This window comes from Lactuca saligna, chromosome 9 (assembly GCF_052625555.1).
Source record: "Lactuca saligna cultivar CGN05327 chromosome 9, ASM5262555v1, whole genome shotgun sequence".
In the NCBI taxonomy this organism is placed as follows: Eukaryota; Viridiplantae; Streptophyta; class Magnoliopsida; order Asterales; family Asteraceae; genus Lactuca; species Lactuca saligna.
Genome location: NC_136425.1, coordinates 48,380,460 through 48,397,109, shown reverse-complemented (window position 1 = coordinate 48,397,109; position 16,650 = coordinate 48,380,460). Strand labels below are relative to the sequence as shown.

At 35.8% G+C, this 16,650-nt stretch overlaps 2 protein-coding genes across 4 annotated transcripts; one reads left to right on the top strand and one right to left on the bottom strand.

Annotated features, from left to right (window-relative positions):
- Nucleotides 1-10,482: 10,482 nt before the first annotated feature.
- LOC145014584 (uncharacterized) lies at nucleotides 10,483-14,225 on the top strand. Of its 3 annotated transcripts, none has more exons than XM_078972998.1 (9): nucleotides 10,483-11,128; nucleotides 11,392-11,483; nucleotides 11,878-12,578; nucleotides 12,854-12,924; nucleotides 13,033-13,122; nucleotides 13,227-13,364; nucleotides 13,459-13,548; nucleotides 13,682-13,766; nucleotides 13,875-14,225. In XM_078972998.1, the coding sequence occupies exons 1-9, from the start codon at nucleotides 10,757-10,759 to the stop codon at nucleotides 14,021-14,023; spliced, it is 1,788 nt and encodes a 595-aa protein (XP_078829124.1). In that variant the 5' UTR covers nucleotides 10,483-10,756; the 3' UTR covers nucleotides 14,024-14,225. The 3 variants fall into 3 exon arrangements, with proteins under 3 accessions (XP_078829124.1, XP_078829125.1, XP_078829126.1); XM_078972999.1 differs by having other exon boundaries at nucleotides 10,487-11,128; nucleotides 13,878-14,225; XM_078973000.1 differs by having other exon boundaries at nucleotides 10,915-11,128; nucleotides 11,392-11,448.
- Nucleotides 14,226-14,516: 291 nt separating this feature from the next.
- Nucleotides 14,517-16,650, bottom strand: FHY1 (Haloacid dehalogenase-like hydrolase (HAD) superfamily protein). The gene is made up of 7 exons (XM_078973001.1): nucleotides 16,354-16,650; nucleotides 15,930-16,005; nucleotides 15,704-15,755; nucleotides 15,514-15,628; nucleotides 15,151-15,221; nucleotides 14,980-15,067; nucleotides 14,517-14,846 (listed from the first exon to the last, which is right to left on the bottom strand). Exons 1-7 carry the CDS (start codon nucleotides 16,587-16,589, stop codon nucleotides 14,696-14,698), a joined length of 789 nt encoding a protein of 262 aa, XP_078829127.1. The 5' UTR covers nucleotides 16,590-16,650; the 3' UTR covers nucleotides 14,517-14,695.

The following is a 16,650-nucleotide window of genomic DNA, read 5'->3' as shown; positions in this document are numbered from 1 at the left end:
ATCCGAGTCAGTCCCTTCATGAGGGGATCTGTCGGATTCTCATCTGATGATACCCTCTTTGCCACGAGGAGTCCTTCTTCGATCCAATGTCTGATGAAATGGTATTTTCTGTCGATGTGTCTGGATCTCCCGTGATCCCTTGGTTCCTTGGCTAAGGCAACAGCACTTTCACTATCACAGAAAATTTCCATTGGCTCTTTAATAGCTGGTACAACTCCAAGGTCTCCAATGAAGTTCCTCAGCCATAACGCCTCCTTTGCCGCTTCGCTAGCTGCAATATACTCTGATTCACAAGTAGAATCTGCCACTGTCTCTTGCTTGGAACTCTTCCAAGAAATTGCTCCTCCATTTAGGGTAAAGACCCAGCCCGACTGAGAGCGGAAGTTATCCCTATCAGTCTGGAAGCTAGCATCACTATACCCTACAACTCTCAAGTCATCACTCCCACCGAGGGTAAGGACCCAGTCCTTAGTCCTTCGTAGGTACTTGAGAATAGTCTTTACCGCAGTCCAGTGTGCCTTGCCAGGGTTCCCCTGAAACCTGCTAACCATGCTCAAGGCAAAGGCTATATCAGGTTGAGTACACGTCATAGCGTACATGATCGAACCTACAGCCGAAGCATAAGGTATTCGACTCATTTCTGCTATCTCAGCCTCAGTGCTAGGGCTTTGTGTCTTACTCAACTTGGCGCTACTCTGGATGGGCAACTCTCCTTTCTTGGAGTCTTGCATTCTGAATCTCTTCATAATCTTCTCCAAGTAGGTACTTTGACTAAGTCCAATTAGTCTTTTACTCCGATCTCTCAAGATTCTTATCCCCAAAATATAGGCAGCTTCACCAAGGTCCTTCATAGCGAAACACTTTCCAAGCCAGGACTTTACTTCCTGCAGGGTTGGAATGTCGTTTCCTATGAGTAGTATGTCATCCACATACAATACCAAAAAGCTAACTATACTCCCACTAGCCTTGACATATACACAAGATTCATCTTCACTCCTAGAAAAACCAAATTCCTTGACCTTTTCATCAAAGCAAAGATTCCATCTGCGAGGTGCTTGCTTTAATCCATAAATGGATTTCTCAAGCTTACACACTCTATTAGGGTACTCGTTACTGACAAAACCCTCTGGCTGACTCATGTAAACATCTTCAGCCAACTTCCCATTAAGGAAAGCGGTTTTGACATCCATTTGCCAAATTTCATAGTCATGAAATGCGGCTATGGCTAACAGAACCCGAATAGACTTAATCTTGGCTACCGGAGAAAAGGTCTCATCATAATCCACTCCAGGAATTTGAGAGAAGCCCTTTGCAACCAGTCTAGCCTTATAAGTGTGTACTTTACCATCCATGGCGGTCTTCTTCTTGAAGACCCATTTGCACCCTACAGTCTTTCGACCTGGTACATTCTCAACCAAGTTCCAAACTTGATTGTCATACATGGATTGTATCTCGCTATCCATAGCCTCTTTCCATTTGGCAGACTCGGGGCCCGCCATGGCTTCCTCGTAGCTGTTAGGGTCATCTTGACTTACTAGTGTCTCATCACTAATAAGTGTCTCACCTTCTGCAGTAATATGGAATCCATAGTAATGCTTAGGTGCACTCCTAACTCTCGTGGAACGCCTCAGAGGTACAGATTCGTCAATTGGCTCAACAGGAGTTTCCTCCTCAAGTTGAGGGCTAGAGTTTGAAGTTCCTTCACCACTTGACTCTTGAATTTCTTCAAGATCAACTTGCCTCCCACTGTCTTCTTGGCTTATAAACTCTCTTTCTCGAAAGACTCCTCTTCTTGCTACAAAGACCACATTGTCACTAGGTCTGTAGAAGAGGTAACCAAAGGATTGCTGTGGGTAGCCGATGAAAATACACCTCTCGCTTCGGGGTTCGAGCTTATCATGAGTCTCGCGTCTCACGAAAGCCTCGCAGCCCCAAATCTTGATGTGATCTAGTTTAGGTACTTTACCAGTCCACATCTCGTGAGGAGTTTTGGCAACTTTCTTTGTAGGGACTAGATTGAGGATATGGGCGGCAGTCTCTAAGGCATACCCCCAGAATGAGATTGGTAGCGAAGCTCGACTCATCATGGAACGAACCATGTCCAACAAGGTTCGATTATGCCTCTCAGCCACACCATTCAACTGCGGTGTCCTGGGAGGTGTCAATTGTGAGACAATCCCACATTCCTTTAGATAGTCGAGGAACTCTGAACTAAGATACTCACCACCTCGATCGGATCGAAGCATCTTAATGTTCCTGCCCAATTGATTCTCGACTTCCTGTTTAAATTCCTTAAACTTCTCGAAAGTCTCTGACTTATGCTTGATTAAGTAGACATATCCATATCTACTGTAATCATCAGTAAAAGTCAAATAATAACGATTAGCATCCCTTGTGACATGTTTGAATGGTCCACACACATCCGTGTGTATAAGGTCCAACAAACCTTCACCCCTTTCACACGAGCCTGTGAAGGGTGACTTTGTCATTTTTCCAAGTAAGCATGATTCGCAACTATCATTTGACTTTAGGTCAAACGACTCCAAGACTCCATCCTTTTGGAGTTGGCCTATGCGTTTCTTGCTTATATGTCCAAGACGACAATGCCAAAATGATGCTTTATCCAAGTTATTATTATTAGTAGAATCAATACACAAAACATTATTTCCTAAGTTATCTACAATAGATACAGCTTCATACACACCATCACAAGGTAATGCTTTAAAATAAAGTACATTATTAAAGAAAACATTAATCGAACCAACTTCATTATCAAACGAAAAGGTGAAACCTTGTTTGTACAATGCATGAAAGGAAATAATATTTCTTGCCATTTCTGGCGAATAACAACATTTATTCAAATCTAAATTTAACCCACTACTTAGCGATAAAGTATAAACTCCAATCTTGGTGACAGGTGTAACTTTCCTATTCCCCATGATTAAGTTTATTCTTCCTTGCTCCACATTCTCACTTCTTCCTAGTCCCTGCAAGTCACAACAAATATGAATACCGCAACCTGTATCAAGGACCCAAGATTTCGAATGGGGTGAGTTATTAGAAATGATAGTGTAAATACCTGCATGGTTGGGTTTGACTTTCCCATCCTTCACATCTTGCTGGTACTTTGGGCAGTTCCGCTTCCAATGAGCTTTTTCATGGCAATAGAAGCATTCAGCCTCTTTTGGGTCAGAAGAAGGAGTAATGAAACCTTTCTTGGTTTCACTTGAAGATGAGCCATCAAGAGTCCGAGCCTTGGTACCCTTCGATGATCTCTTTCTCTTCCTCCCTCGACTTTGCCCGATTGCCAAGACCGGAGTTGAGTCTGGAGTAGGAGTGATAGCAACCGACTTCCCCTTAAGACCTGTTTCTGCGGTCTTGAGAAGTCCTTGAAGTTTGCTGAGGGTGACCTCTTCCTTGTTCATGTGATATGTCATGCGGAATTGATCATAGCACGATGGTAAGGAGTGCAAAATGATATCTATTGCAAGCTCCTCAGGAAAGTTCACATTGAGCTTCAGCAAACGGTCCACATACCTTTGCATTTTCTGCATGTGGCTCGTGACGGACTCTCCGTCCTTCATCATGGTTGTTATCATGGAGCAGATGACTTCGTACCTCTCTTGTCGTGCACTTTGATGGTATCTTTCCATCAAATCTTGGTGCATTTCATAAGGGTAGAAGTCTTCATAAGACTTTTGGAGTTCAGCTGTCATGGTGGCTAACATGATGCAAGCCACCTTGGTTGCATCTCTTTCATGAGTATGAAAGTCAGCGATCTCCTGGGGAGTTGCAGTGGACTCGTCAATTTCCTTAAGCTCCTTGTCAAGGACATATTCTTTGTCCTCGTAGCGGGTAATCATCCTGATGTTTCTGATCCATTTGTTGAAGTTGGATCCATCAAAGGTGACTTTCCCACATAGACTCATAAGAGTAAAGGAGCCATTAGGATTCGAGCCAGAAGCATTAGTTGAAGACATCTGAAAAAGAAGAACAAGTTTAGTTTAGATTTAAGAGAGTCCTTAATAAAACACCCAAATGTAATATTAAGGCTAGGATCCAATCACAATATAATATAACTTAGAAGAGGTATGCCGTAATCTAAGCTATATCATATTTGAAAGGTAGGTGAATGATGATTCACCAATTTCCACCACGAAAACCGAAATATTAAATATTTAGTTTTTATTGGTTTTAGAAATTCCTAGATTCTTTGAGATCCAATGAACTTTTCAAAGGCATGTTTCAATCTCAGGAGTGCCCTCCAAGTTTTGTGACTGGGATGCCGAGGATCACAAAACGAGGTGTGAAGTAACCATGCAAATCACTTGGTACCCTTAAAGTTTATCACTCAATCGATGTGCCGGTAAACCACACACGCTCCACCGATACTATAATAAACCTTAAGTCACCCTTTACCTACCTTGTTAAGTCCAAGTTAGTGTGCCGGTTAACCACACACGCTCCACCAACGACTCAGACAAAGTGTAAAGTGTAATTTCATGGATTAGCACCTTATTCACATTTTTCCTAAAGTAACTAAGATTGGGAATTTAATAAACATTTAGTTACTTTATTATATTCATCATACTTTGAATGAGAATTTATAAGTCCTTGTCTTACCCGTTCGGCTAACGACCCTCCACCAGTCAAGCAAGCGGTGGGTGAGAATATTCACCCATTAAGTCACCATTTTATAGGCAACAACCTTATACCCACCTTATAGACCGGCTTCGTGAATGAGGCGTACTAGTGGTAAGACGACTTGTTCTTATACATATATATATAATTATTAAATCATCATAATATAAGTATAAGGGTTGAATTTTAACTTTTAAAATTCTAGGGGTTGGAACTAAAGTTTTAACTTAACTTTACTTGTTACAAAACTTGAGGGCAAGTTTTGTAACTTTCAAAACTTTTCATTTCTTGTAACTTATGAGTTTAATAGAGTCATAAAATGAAGACTCTTCATTTTTATAACTCTTGTGTTTTCTTAATGGTTTTAACTCAAGTGTGACTCTTGGTTTTCCATAACTTAAGGATAAGTTATGGACTCCATTAAAACACATTATGATCAAGAATTAAACTACCAAATAGGTTACAAATAATTCCTATGATCATCTAAAACATCATAAGAACAAGAACATGAATATGAACACAATCAAAAATTACATAAAACTTTGTAATTTTGATAACTAGTTGTTGTAAATGAATTAGCAAGACATTACACCACCAAAAACAAGTTTACATTTACTAAAACAATTTAGGGTAATGTTTTTAATTCATTTTCCAGCAACTGAATCGAAATTCTGCACTCATTCGACCCTACTCGCCGAGTGCATGAACATGACTCGCCGAGTTGGTTGAAGATACACATGGACTCGACGAGTCCCCCCTATAGACTCGACGAGTCCATTCGCAGACAGCAAATTTCCGATTCTGTTTTCAACTTTTAAGCACAAATAAGAACAAACAAGCCTAGGCTCTGATACCACTGATGGGTTATGGGCATTCTAACACTTCCTAAGTGTACATGCAACCCTAATAACCTTGGATCTATGTTTGTCTGATTTGTCATGCAAAGTTGATTTCCAAGGTTATATTCCTATCTAGCATACATGGGTAACAATTTTAACATAAAGTATAGATAGAATAACTTACCTTGTTGTTGCTTGTGTTCCTTGAAACCTTGTGAGCCTAGCACCCCAAGTGTGATGCCTTAAATGCTTCACACAACACCAAATGCTCTTGGAAGAACTTATGAGAGAATACTCACTTCACAAAATCGGCCAAGCCCTCTATTTCTTTAGTGTCACCGATTTGGGAGGAGATCATGTTACTTATATAGTGTTGACACATCTAGGGTTAAACCCTAATGTGTCATGACTCTTCATTTCCATGACCCATGGGTTTGTAACTCCCATGGAGCATCCATGGAGCATCCTATGGGTGGAACCCAACTTGATGATCCATGGAGCCTTTTAGCCCACTATACAAGATATGGATGATTTACTTAATCAACCCATATATTTAATTAGTTATCTTTTGATCATTTAATTAATTCTAAATTAATTCTTGATCAAACTAATCAAATAATATTATTAATATATTAGAACTTATAATATATTAATAATCTCCAAGCGTTATTTCTCTCATTTAGTCTATCCAATTGCATGGTGCCATGCAACCCAAATGGACCATGCCGGGTCGGGTCAAGTACATACCAGAAATAGTTATGGACTTAGACACCTTATCCAACAGTTAGATCCCTTAAAAAGGACCAAAACCTTAGGGTTAGGGTTTTGGTCAGCAGCAGCTACGCCCTACGTAGCAAAACCTGTGCCATGCATTGGTCAATAAAAACATGTTCCTCATTTAGTATCTACGCCCTGAGTAGGGCAAAACCCCCCAACGTCCAATTCAACTTCAAACAGTCATAACTTCTTCGTTGCAATTTTGTTTCCGGTGTTCTTTATATACACGGAAAGGTATTAAAGAGCCCCACGATTCTATCTAGTTACTTTTGGCTTAACACATGTTAAACTAAAACCATAATCCATGAAAGAATCCCAACATATAACTTTTCTCAATTTACCCTTTGGTTCCAGCACACGAATCAAGATCTTAGATCTCATGACTAATATTATCATCCTTCAATAAGGCCTAAACTTCACTTCCTCAAATCCCAAAGCCTTTTCTTGATCGATTTAAAGCCTACAAACCCTATATTAAGAAACATCCCAAAATAGGGTGTTATAGCTTAACTTAAAGAGATTTCTAGCAAAAAACCGAAAAGTTGCGGGCGGAATCTTGATATCGAGCCCTTGTTTATTCCCAGCTCCCTGCTTCCCTAGAGCCTTACTAAAATGAGATCCCTCAGAACCCCGAAAAACTCCAGAATTCAGAATCAGAAATAGAGAGATAAGTGAGTTTTGGTGTGAAGAATGAATTGGGGATGACTGCTATTGATAGACAGGATTTGGGCAAGGCGCGTCGCGCCTACCTACCTGGCTCGCCACAACTTTTGGTAGGTGTGAGGGTTGGCTACCACTAGTTCCACGTGTTCGATCGTACGCCTCCCAAGCCAGGTAAAATCATGAATCTCTAAAAATTCATATTTTTCGCATACGAGCTCTGTTTTCGACGTTATTTATATCCATGCATACCTATCGACGAGTACTACAACTTTCATTTAGACTTCGTTGGCTAATTCTCCTCTCGTTTTAGGTTTAACAGTCTAAGAAGATTATACTGCAAAAGACAATGTAAATTTCATAACTCTTTCATATGTACTTTGTTCTCTATGTTCTTTATGATGGATTGGTATTTACGAGATCTTCGATTCTCATTTATATTGTTTTGGCTAATACTCAACTGATCTTAATTTTGATTTATGTATCGCACATTGTTGCGCTGTAATTTCAAAAAATCATAACTTCCTTATATGAAGTTAGATTTAGACATTCTTTACATGCACACTTTCGCTTTTACGATTATTACGACTTTCTTTTAGAATATTTAGGCTAATAAGCAACCTATCTCCAATTCACTTTTTACGATATGCTTTGTCGTATAGGGCATAATATGAAACTTCGAAGAATCATAACTTCTTCATATGAATTCAGATTTAAGCGCTATTTATATCCACGAAATCTGTATTGATGTCTTCTATATGTTTATGATGATTATTTAGGCTAAAATTCAAAAATTATAACTTCCTCATATAAAGTCAGATTTTGACGTTCTTTGCTTTCAAATTTACGATTACTATGACTTTATTTTAGATTACTTAGGTTAATAAGCAACATATCATATTCACTTTTTACTATACACTTGTCGTATAGAGTAGAACATGAAACTTTGAAAAATCATAACTTCTTCATACAAAGTCATATTTAAATGTTCTTTATATCTACAAAATTTGTATTTACGTCTTCTACATGATTATGATGATTACTTTGGCTAAAAAGTATTATATCTCTACTTTGAATTATATAAACGAATGTTTATATTAATTTCTAGTGTACAGGGAAAACGGATTGTTACACATTTATTATATGGAACCCACATGATGATTTAGAGGACATTCTTAACTTTCAAAATTCATCTAATTCATTGTTTAATGGAAATTTTCGGATTTGAGAAACTAGGGTTAGGAAACCCCCAAAACCATATGCAAAAGTCCATTCAAACATTTATAAGGGAAATGTTATTTAAGGGTGAGCATTTAGACCGAACTGGACCAGCTCTTGGATCGGACCAGTTATGGAGAATATTGTGGACCGTGGACCGGACAGGATGAGTCGTGTCCATGTCCGTGTCCGGGTCCGGGTCCAGGTCCGGGTTTTCCCGCTCTTGGACTCGTTTGGACTGATACAACTTTAATTGCATAGAGTATAAGTCGGTAAAATAAGTTTTTGGGTTTGATAGAACTCGTTAAAACGAATATGTTATTGGGTTTGATACGATACAACTTGTAAAAATGATTACGTTTTTGTTTCATGCATAACTTTTCTACCTTGATGTTATAATATTATAACTTGAAAAAATTAATTTTCCAAATAAAAGCACCTAACATATAAATCAAGTTCACCAAGATCCTTTTCATATGATTTATCTGTCAAAGATACATAAAATTCAGAATTCTATTCTAAAATAATAGTTAAAGAATTGAAATATTTCAGCTTTGATAGCTCAACTTTGAATGATTGTAACTCATTGAATCTAATACCAAATTCAACAAAATTGTGGTCTAAATTCATCTACAAACTGTAAACTAAATGTTGGAAAAAAACTGCATGTCAATCCGACATAAAACGAATGAGTTATGATTGTTTAAAATTTTCACAGATTACAAAACTTTAAAAATATTGCTGAAACGTTGAAATTTTTCAGCTTTGATAGCTTAACTTTGAAACACTATAACTCGTTGAATATAATATCAAAATCAACAAAATTATAATTATATTCATCTACAAACTGTAAATTAAACGCTGGAAAAAACCGCGTGTCAATCCAACTAAAAGCGAATGAGTTATGGTTGTTTAAAAATTTTCACAGATTACAAAATTTTAAAAATGTTACTGAAAAGCTGAAATTTTTCAGCTTTGATAGCTCAACTTTAAAAGACTTTAACTCATTGAATATAATTCAAAAATCAACAAAATTATAGTCTAAATCCATCTACAAACTGCAAATTAAACATTGGAAAAAACTATGTGTCCATACGACTTAAAACGAATGAGTTATGATTGTTTAAAAAATTTCACATATTACAATTTTTTTAAAATCAGGTCCAACCGATTCTAAACCCGGTAAAAACCGGACGGGACCTGGAAAAATACAGGACCGATTTTGATGGATTCCTAAAACTGAGAACCGGTCCAAATGTCCAAAAAAAGGTCCAGTCACCTCTAATGTTATTTAGGGATTGAATCAAATAGAAGAATAAAGTTTAGAAACTCCATTAGAGCATATAATTAAAATTGGAATTCGGGTTCCACATCTTAACAAAAACCCTGTATAATGGAATAGAGAAATTAGAAAACAAAAGTAGCTCTTGGAGAAAGAAATTGATGAGGAAATGTATGGATCTTCACTAGGTCATCATATATGCTTCAGAACAGCATGGGGAAAAGAAATTTTCCGTGGAAGGAGCTTCATTTTGTTGAATTCGTTTGGATGACTGAAGATTCAATCTAAAATTATGAGCCTTTGCCTAATATGATCCCTCAACTTCAAAAACTTATACTTAGACCAACATTTTGAATTGGAACTAACTAGTTCTTTATTTATTTTTTTATTTTTTTCGTCAAATAACATTTCCCATATAGTTTACGACTTTCAAGTCATATATGGTCAACAAGAGTCGCAATTTTTATGAGTTAACAACTTTAGTCCTTATAACATAACTTCTTTAATTTGACTCTATTAAACTTTTAATTTACTTTATTATTATATTTATTAAGTTTTAATTGTTAAATGGACGTATCTATCAACAATTCAACATTCTACTTTATGTCCACAACTACTTAACATCATTCGACTACTTGAAGCATTCTAAATAATTTCAATAAACATCTTGTTTCCGATGTTGAATCTTTAAGTATACATATTTATGTTTGTTGCCCCATATATCCATCCTAATCCTGAGAGGGCTTACATAGAAAATGTGTTGGAGAAATTTTATGTTACAAATTAAATATCATTATACCTATATGAATCCCACTTGCCAACACTATTACCAAAACACATCATATTGGTTCATCATTAACATTAAGTGTCCGACCACATGTTTTTTATATGAACAGACTGTCCTAACCATCTTTTTTATATCCGTCTTAAAAAATTAAACTTGGCAAAAAAAAGACCGAAAAACTTTTAGACCCACTCAAAAAAAAAAAAAAAACCGATCTTAAAAAGATCGGACCGGCCTTGGACCCATTTTGCCCACCTCTAGACGAAATCGTGGTGGCAATACCGGCGGCTCTCCTGTCTCTTTTAGTAGATAAGTCTTTAAAAATATGGTTTACAGAGTTAACGAATGCAACCGGAAACAAACTGTCAAAGAATGAAAAAGTAAACGAACCAATGAATCTTTGTCTGTTGGTTTTTCCAAACTTCTAGAAATTCTTTTCTTCGTCACCTACACAAACAAATCCCAAGTTCTCCAAGATCTCCAGCAAAATACAAAAACCCAAACCCCAATTCTGTTCATACATAATCGCTAAACCCAGAACCAAATCTTGCAAACATGCAGTGCCCAAGCACTAATTCCTTCCGTTTCAATTCTTCTTCATGCGCTTGCAATCCAGGGTTCTTGTACAACGCCACCGCCAACGTATGCTCCCCTTTCACCGTCTCCGGCGCCGACGAATTCTTAGTGGGCACCGGAGTTGATTATTCGATCAATTTCCCAGAGACCATCTTGTCATTTGATTCAATCAAGAAGTACACGCAGTCGCAGGGCGTGTTTCTTGGTGCTACCCTTGTGATGATCGTGACTTGGCTCTTGTTCTGTTTTTTTGTGAGGTTTGGAGATCTTGGTGATGGAAGAACACCGTGGTATAAGATCAGATGGGCGATTAGCAGATTGGATATATGTTTTGCTACTCGCCACTGGCTGGTAATTTTCCTAGCTCGTTTTTGTTCTTGAAATTTTGATTTGAGCTGCTTTTGAGCTTTTCAAATTCAAAATCGATGTGCTTTTAGGTTATGTTTCTTTATTATAAGGTCTGAAATCTAGGGTTCCTGTTTAGTTTGAAACTTGACTACTGAATTTAGCTAATTTGAATGAATTATTGGATTGAATTTATGTTCTTGAGAGACATTCGAGCTTTGAAATTTTGAAATTTAATCTTCTTTATTTATACTTTATTGTTTATGTAGGATGATCAGAAGGTTCTCAAGAAACGAAAAACAGAACTCGGGGGAGCTTTCTCAATTGCAAGTTGCATTCTTTTTATTGGTTTGTTTGCTGCGTGAGTGATTGAATTTATTTATATCTACATTCTGCAGTTTCATCAATTCTTGATCCTATGAAAATATATATAGTTTGAAACAAAATATTGGGATATTTTTCAGTTATTTAAAATACTACTTAATAAAGACAAAAATATAAGAATCTTGTGAACCAAATCATTTAATTCAAAAACAATTTATCTGAAACAATGACAATTGACAATTTGGCGACTTTAATTGAAAACTTTTCAAAAAATGTGAAAACCAAATTAATGCAAAATTTCATGGGATGAATGGAATACTTTGTTTTTATCGTTCATGTCTTCCTAGTATGACAATTTCAATCCACATATGTAAAAAAATGGCCCATTTTGGATTTTAACTACTAACAACTTAATTTGGCTACAATTACAGGTTACTTTACCAAATTATATCAAAAAGAACAATAGAAGTGCACAGTGTTGTAGCAGCAAATGCACCCGATTTAACTTCATTCCACAACGATATGGAATTCAACATCACAACAATTTCCACCATGAGTTGTTCAAATATTCGAGGTCTTGGCACTTTATACACAGGAAATCCCGGTTTTTTGGATTTTAGAACAAACCCATTATCCACTTTTGCAAATTTTTCATGTCAAAACACTACAAAGGGCCCAAAAGTCACCCTCAAATGCAACAATTGTCAACTTCTTCGTGACAATTTTTACACTTCGTGGCATTTCCTTGATCTTCCAAATACACCCGCAAGTGCTGTTGGATTTGAGTTCAATTTAACTGCAAAAGACCATGAACGCGAACATCATATGAGTTTTGTGAGTGGGATTTTGAAGAATGGAAGCGGAAATAATGGGAAATTTGTTACGTTTAGAGGGAGGGATCCGAATATTTTGCAATTTAATTTATTTCCACGGATTTACCGGAATAAACGTGATCTTAAACTTATACAACCTCTTCTTCATGAGTTTCTTCCTGGATCTTCGTTTGATGAGATTAATCAGTTGAGGGGTTCTTTACAAAGTTCTAATGATGGATTTGTTAACATCACTTTTCATTTGAATTTCCTTTCATCTTATATTGTTGAAGTTGACAATCAGAATGTTTCGGGTCCAGGTTAGTATCTTATCAAGATTCAAGACTATGTTATTTCTTTTTGACTTAATGTTCTTAATTGGTTAAGCACTTATTCTTGAAAACTATATATGGTTGTTTCTTTTTGACTTAATCTGGACACAATGACTTAATTAGGACACCAACTTGTTACCTATTTGTCCTTTTTTCCCTCCTCTCACGTTAAACTTAATGAATATTGTGAAAAATTGTTTGTTGGAAATTGGAATACAAGGGTACAATGGTCATTTAGTTCTTTTTCTTTTTCGAGGATACAGTGGGCTTCCTTGCTGATTTGGGTGGCTTGTATTGTATTAGTATCGGCCTTTTTTTCTACCTTTTGGTGCAAGTATGTTTTCCTTATTTTCCCAAGATTATGATTATTACATTACATAAATTATTGTCTATTTTAAGTTTTTAACCATGTTTTAGTTTTTCTAAGTTAATTCCTGTGTAGTTTGAATACAGATTCAAGAAGTTTCGTCATGAAGATAGCATAATGAGAAGGATTAGAAGTCAAAGGAAAGCACAAGAACGATGGGACAAGGTAAAGTTGTATTTTTCTATAAAGAATTCAACTCATGTCTACTTTAAGTTCATTGATTTTTTTTATGCCAAATGTGTTTTTGGTTGTTTAATGTTTGAAAATAGTTGAGGAAATATGTAATATTTACATGGGGTCGTGGTTCATTGCCTCTTGAAAATGAAGGATCATCAAAGAAACGAAAGCATCATATAAGAAAAGATACAATCAGTTTTAACACCAAAGTTAGCATACCCGATGAAAAGGTAATGATTTTTTTTTTATATATTTTCTTTTGGTTAATTGTTTATTTTTGAAACTTTTTTGTTTTCTTGAATTTATTTGTTTTTTTTTTCACAGAAGTTTAGTCAAGAGAAAGGTGAAGCCCGAGGAGTGGCATGCTGTTTTGGTAACTCTGGATCAATCCCTGTGGAAAAAATCTCATCCCAAGTAAGTTGCATTATTTATTTATTTAATTTTTTTTTTTTTTTTTTGTTATATTCCAATCACCTTTTGTTACATTAGTAAAAAAAAACTTGCATTTTAGGAAGATTTTGTGTACTCATATTAATTTATTCAACAGGTGGCAGAATATGAGGGGTCAGATGATGTGAAATATGAGAAAGAAAAGGTTACCAATAATGACATACCTTTGCCACCTTCTTTAGGTAACATTACCATAATGCCCTCCAATCAAAATGATGTCGGAAATGATAAAATTACCATTATGCCCATCGATCCGTTCGTTGCATTGATTTTATTTGTCTTCTTGTTAGCAGAAATCAAACCCGGTTCAGAATTAAGTGCTTCAGAAATCCAGAAAAACCTTCAAAACTTATACGAATACAATGTGATGCTTCGAGAGGAGTTGATTGTTGCTCAATCAATGCTCCATACTTTAACATCAAAAGCTTCTGCATCATAGCATCAATAACATACAAATGAGCATACGTATGGAAAGTGAAAAGCCCATTTTACCCTTGGATCCTGTAGGGGTTGTGCAAGGAGCATAGCACCTCGGTCACAAGGAAAGAAGAAATTTCACATGAAATTGTTTTGTTAGTTGATATGGGCATAAAAGAATAGTGTATGATGGTGTTTTAGTTGTATATGGCTTGTGTTTTATACTTTTATTGTTTGACTTTGAATTGTAAGTTTGGTTTAGTGTTGTTGTAGAAAAGGCTGTGGAAATAGTCTCATCCCAAGTAAGCTGCATTAGTTGTAGGATATGAACAATTCTTTCTCATAGTTTGAACAAAGATTAAGGGATAAATGCTACAACATTATACTTTGAAAAATGTAGCATGTATATGCCATGTTTGGGATCATTCTATAAGAATTAGTTATCTTATAGGCATAAAGCACAAAGTTTATAACTTTATAAGAGAAGAAATGAATGTATGTCATGCTAGAGGCCATTCTATAATAGCTTTTTTATTTTTTGTCATCAAGCATGTATAAAAAAAAAGAACCATGTGTTCATCAAGGAACACTGTACATACTTCAGTGAAAAGAATCATACTTTTTTTTCATATTTCTTACAACAAAAGAAATGCTAAAAAATGTATGAACCATTATTGGGGATGGTTTCATAGTTTCATAGCCCATGTGTTTGCTCAAACTTGTTTTCCATGTTCTTGTTTTCAAATTTGATGCCTAAAAGAGATAAATCCTGCTTCAATAAATCTGCATTCTTGAACTGTAATCCAATGATGCCAGCTTCTTTTGCAGCCTCTACATTCTTCATCCTGTTGCATATTTGTGAAAAAGTTGGGACTTTATTTTTCAACATTAAATGATATTTTAATTTGATAAACATATGAGTATAACTTTAATATAACATAGATCTAATTGAACTCAGACCCTTTATAACTAGAATACCTGTCATCAATAAAGACACAATTATGTGGCTCAGTGTCAAGGTACTTTATAACTTCTGAATAGAAAAGGGGATCAGGTTTTCTTTTTCCTGCAATTAGGGAAGTATATACTAAAATAATGCATTATCTCAAAAGGATTATATTCTCAAAGGGCAATAATGTTTATATGTACCCATTATACATGAACAAAATGTCCAAGATAAATAAGAGGAAATCTTCAATTTGTCTTCTATCATTTTGTACCTATAAAACAATAAACAAAAGTGAGAGATGGAAAAGGGGACAATGTCATTAAATAAGAGGAAATCTTCAATTTGTCTTCTATCATTATTCACTCAACTTTTTTTTTGTTCCATTGTTGCATGTTCTGTTAAACATGTTTTAGTTTTTTTCCAATGTTGAAACATAAAATGTCACTATCGTTGTGAAATTTAGGATCATTGAGCAAATTGTCTTTTTTTAAATATATAAGAATAAATATGGATTTATTCATTTGACAAATAAGTATGTGACAAACCTTGCAGTTCAGTCATACCATATTGGGTAATTTGTAAAAGCATGAATCTCATAGCCATTGTCTTTGAGTGTACAAAGAAGTTCTTCAACACCTTCAATATAGGAGTATCCTTGTCTTACACAGCTTTTGAGACCTAAAAAGGAAATCAAATTATGTCATGCTGATTGAAAGCTGATTTCTGTTGATTACTAAATCTTTTGTAACCTGCCTTCCAAGTCAAATTGTCTTCCATCTTTGAAAAATATTCTTTCTAGTTCCATCTGAAAAAGAGATTCTTTAATAATGTAAGCCAAATTTTAAGTGAATCACAAGATTCTTATATGTTATGAATAAATCATAAACACTACTTTTAAATAGGAAAGATCAATCAAATGTTATGTACATGGGACATTCTGCAAAAACTAGTAATATGAATGATGAATGTCCAACAATACCTCATCAATGAGACCTTTTTCAAACTCAATCCACGCTGTAGGATGTTTGCAGTCTAATAGTTCCTTCATGGACATTCTGTAGAGCATAAAATATCTCAGAAGAAATGCATTTCACAGTCAATTGATATAATCTTACTAACCAAATCAGAATTCATAATAAGTAATCCCTAACAGACTGTAACGAGAACCTATAAGGAATTTGTGGATTTAAACACACTATAGTTGACCTAAGAGGTGAAAATTTCCTCCAGATTAGTATTCAATATAGCATCTATGTAATTGCATGTGATACTTAGTCCAAACTATAACAAAGGGGATAATCCGTTGGATCAGGTCCAGCAATAGAGATAGTTAGATTACGTTGACTAAATCGATCTTCATGAGAAATATGATGGTAATTCTGAAAGTGAAACAAAAAAAGTACCCGAAGAATGCAGGGATGTCGTGGTAAAAAGGGTCGCGAACAATCGTGTCCATTATGTCGAACAGCAAAACGGGAAGCTTTCTTGTAGTGACGGTGGAAGCAGAGGCGGCAGCGGCCGTGACATGGAAAGCCATTTTTGTTGCAAATGATTTGGGGGAGGATCTGTAGATGAGAGGGAGGCTCAGGGTGATTGTTTGAGTGGGTCTGAATGATAGTGGTGGTATCAAAGCTGCCATTGAAAATATCGCAGCTTCAGAACATAGCAAAATCGTGTGGTATTACTGTTACATTTATAAA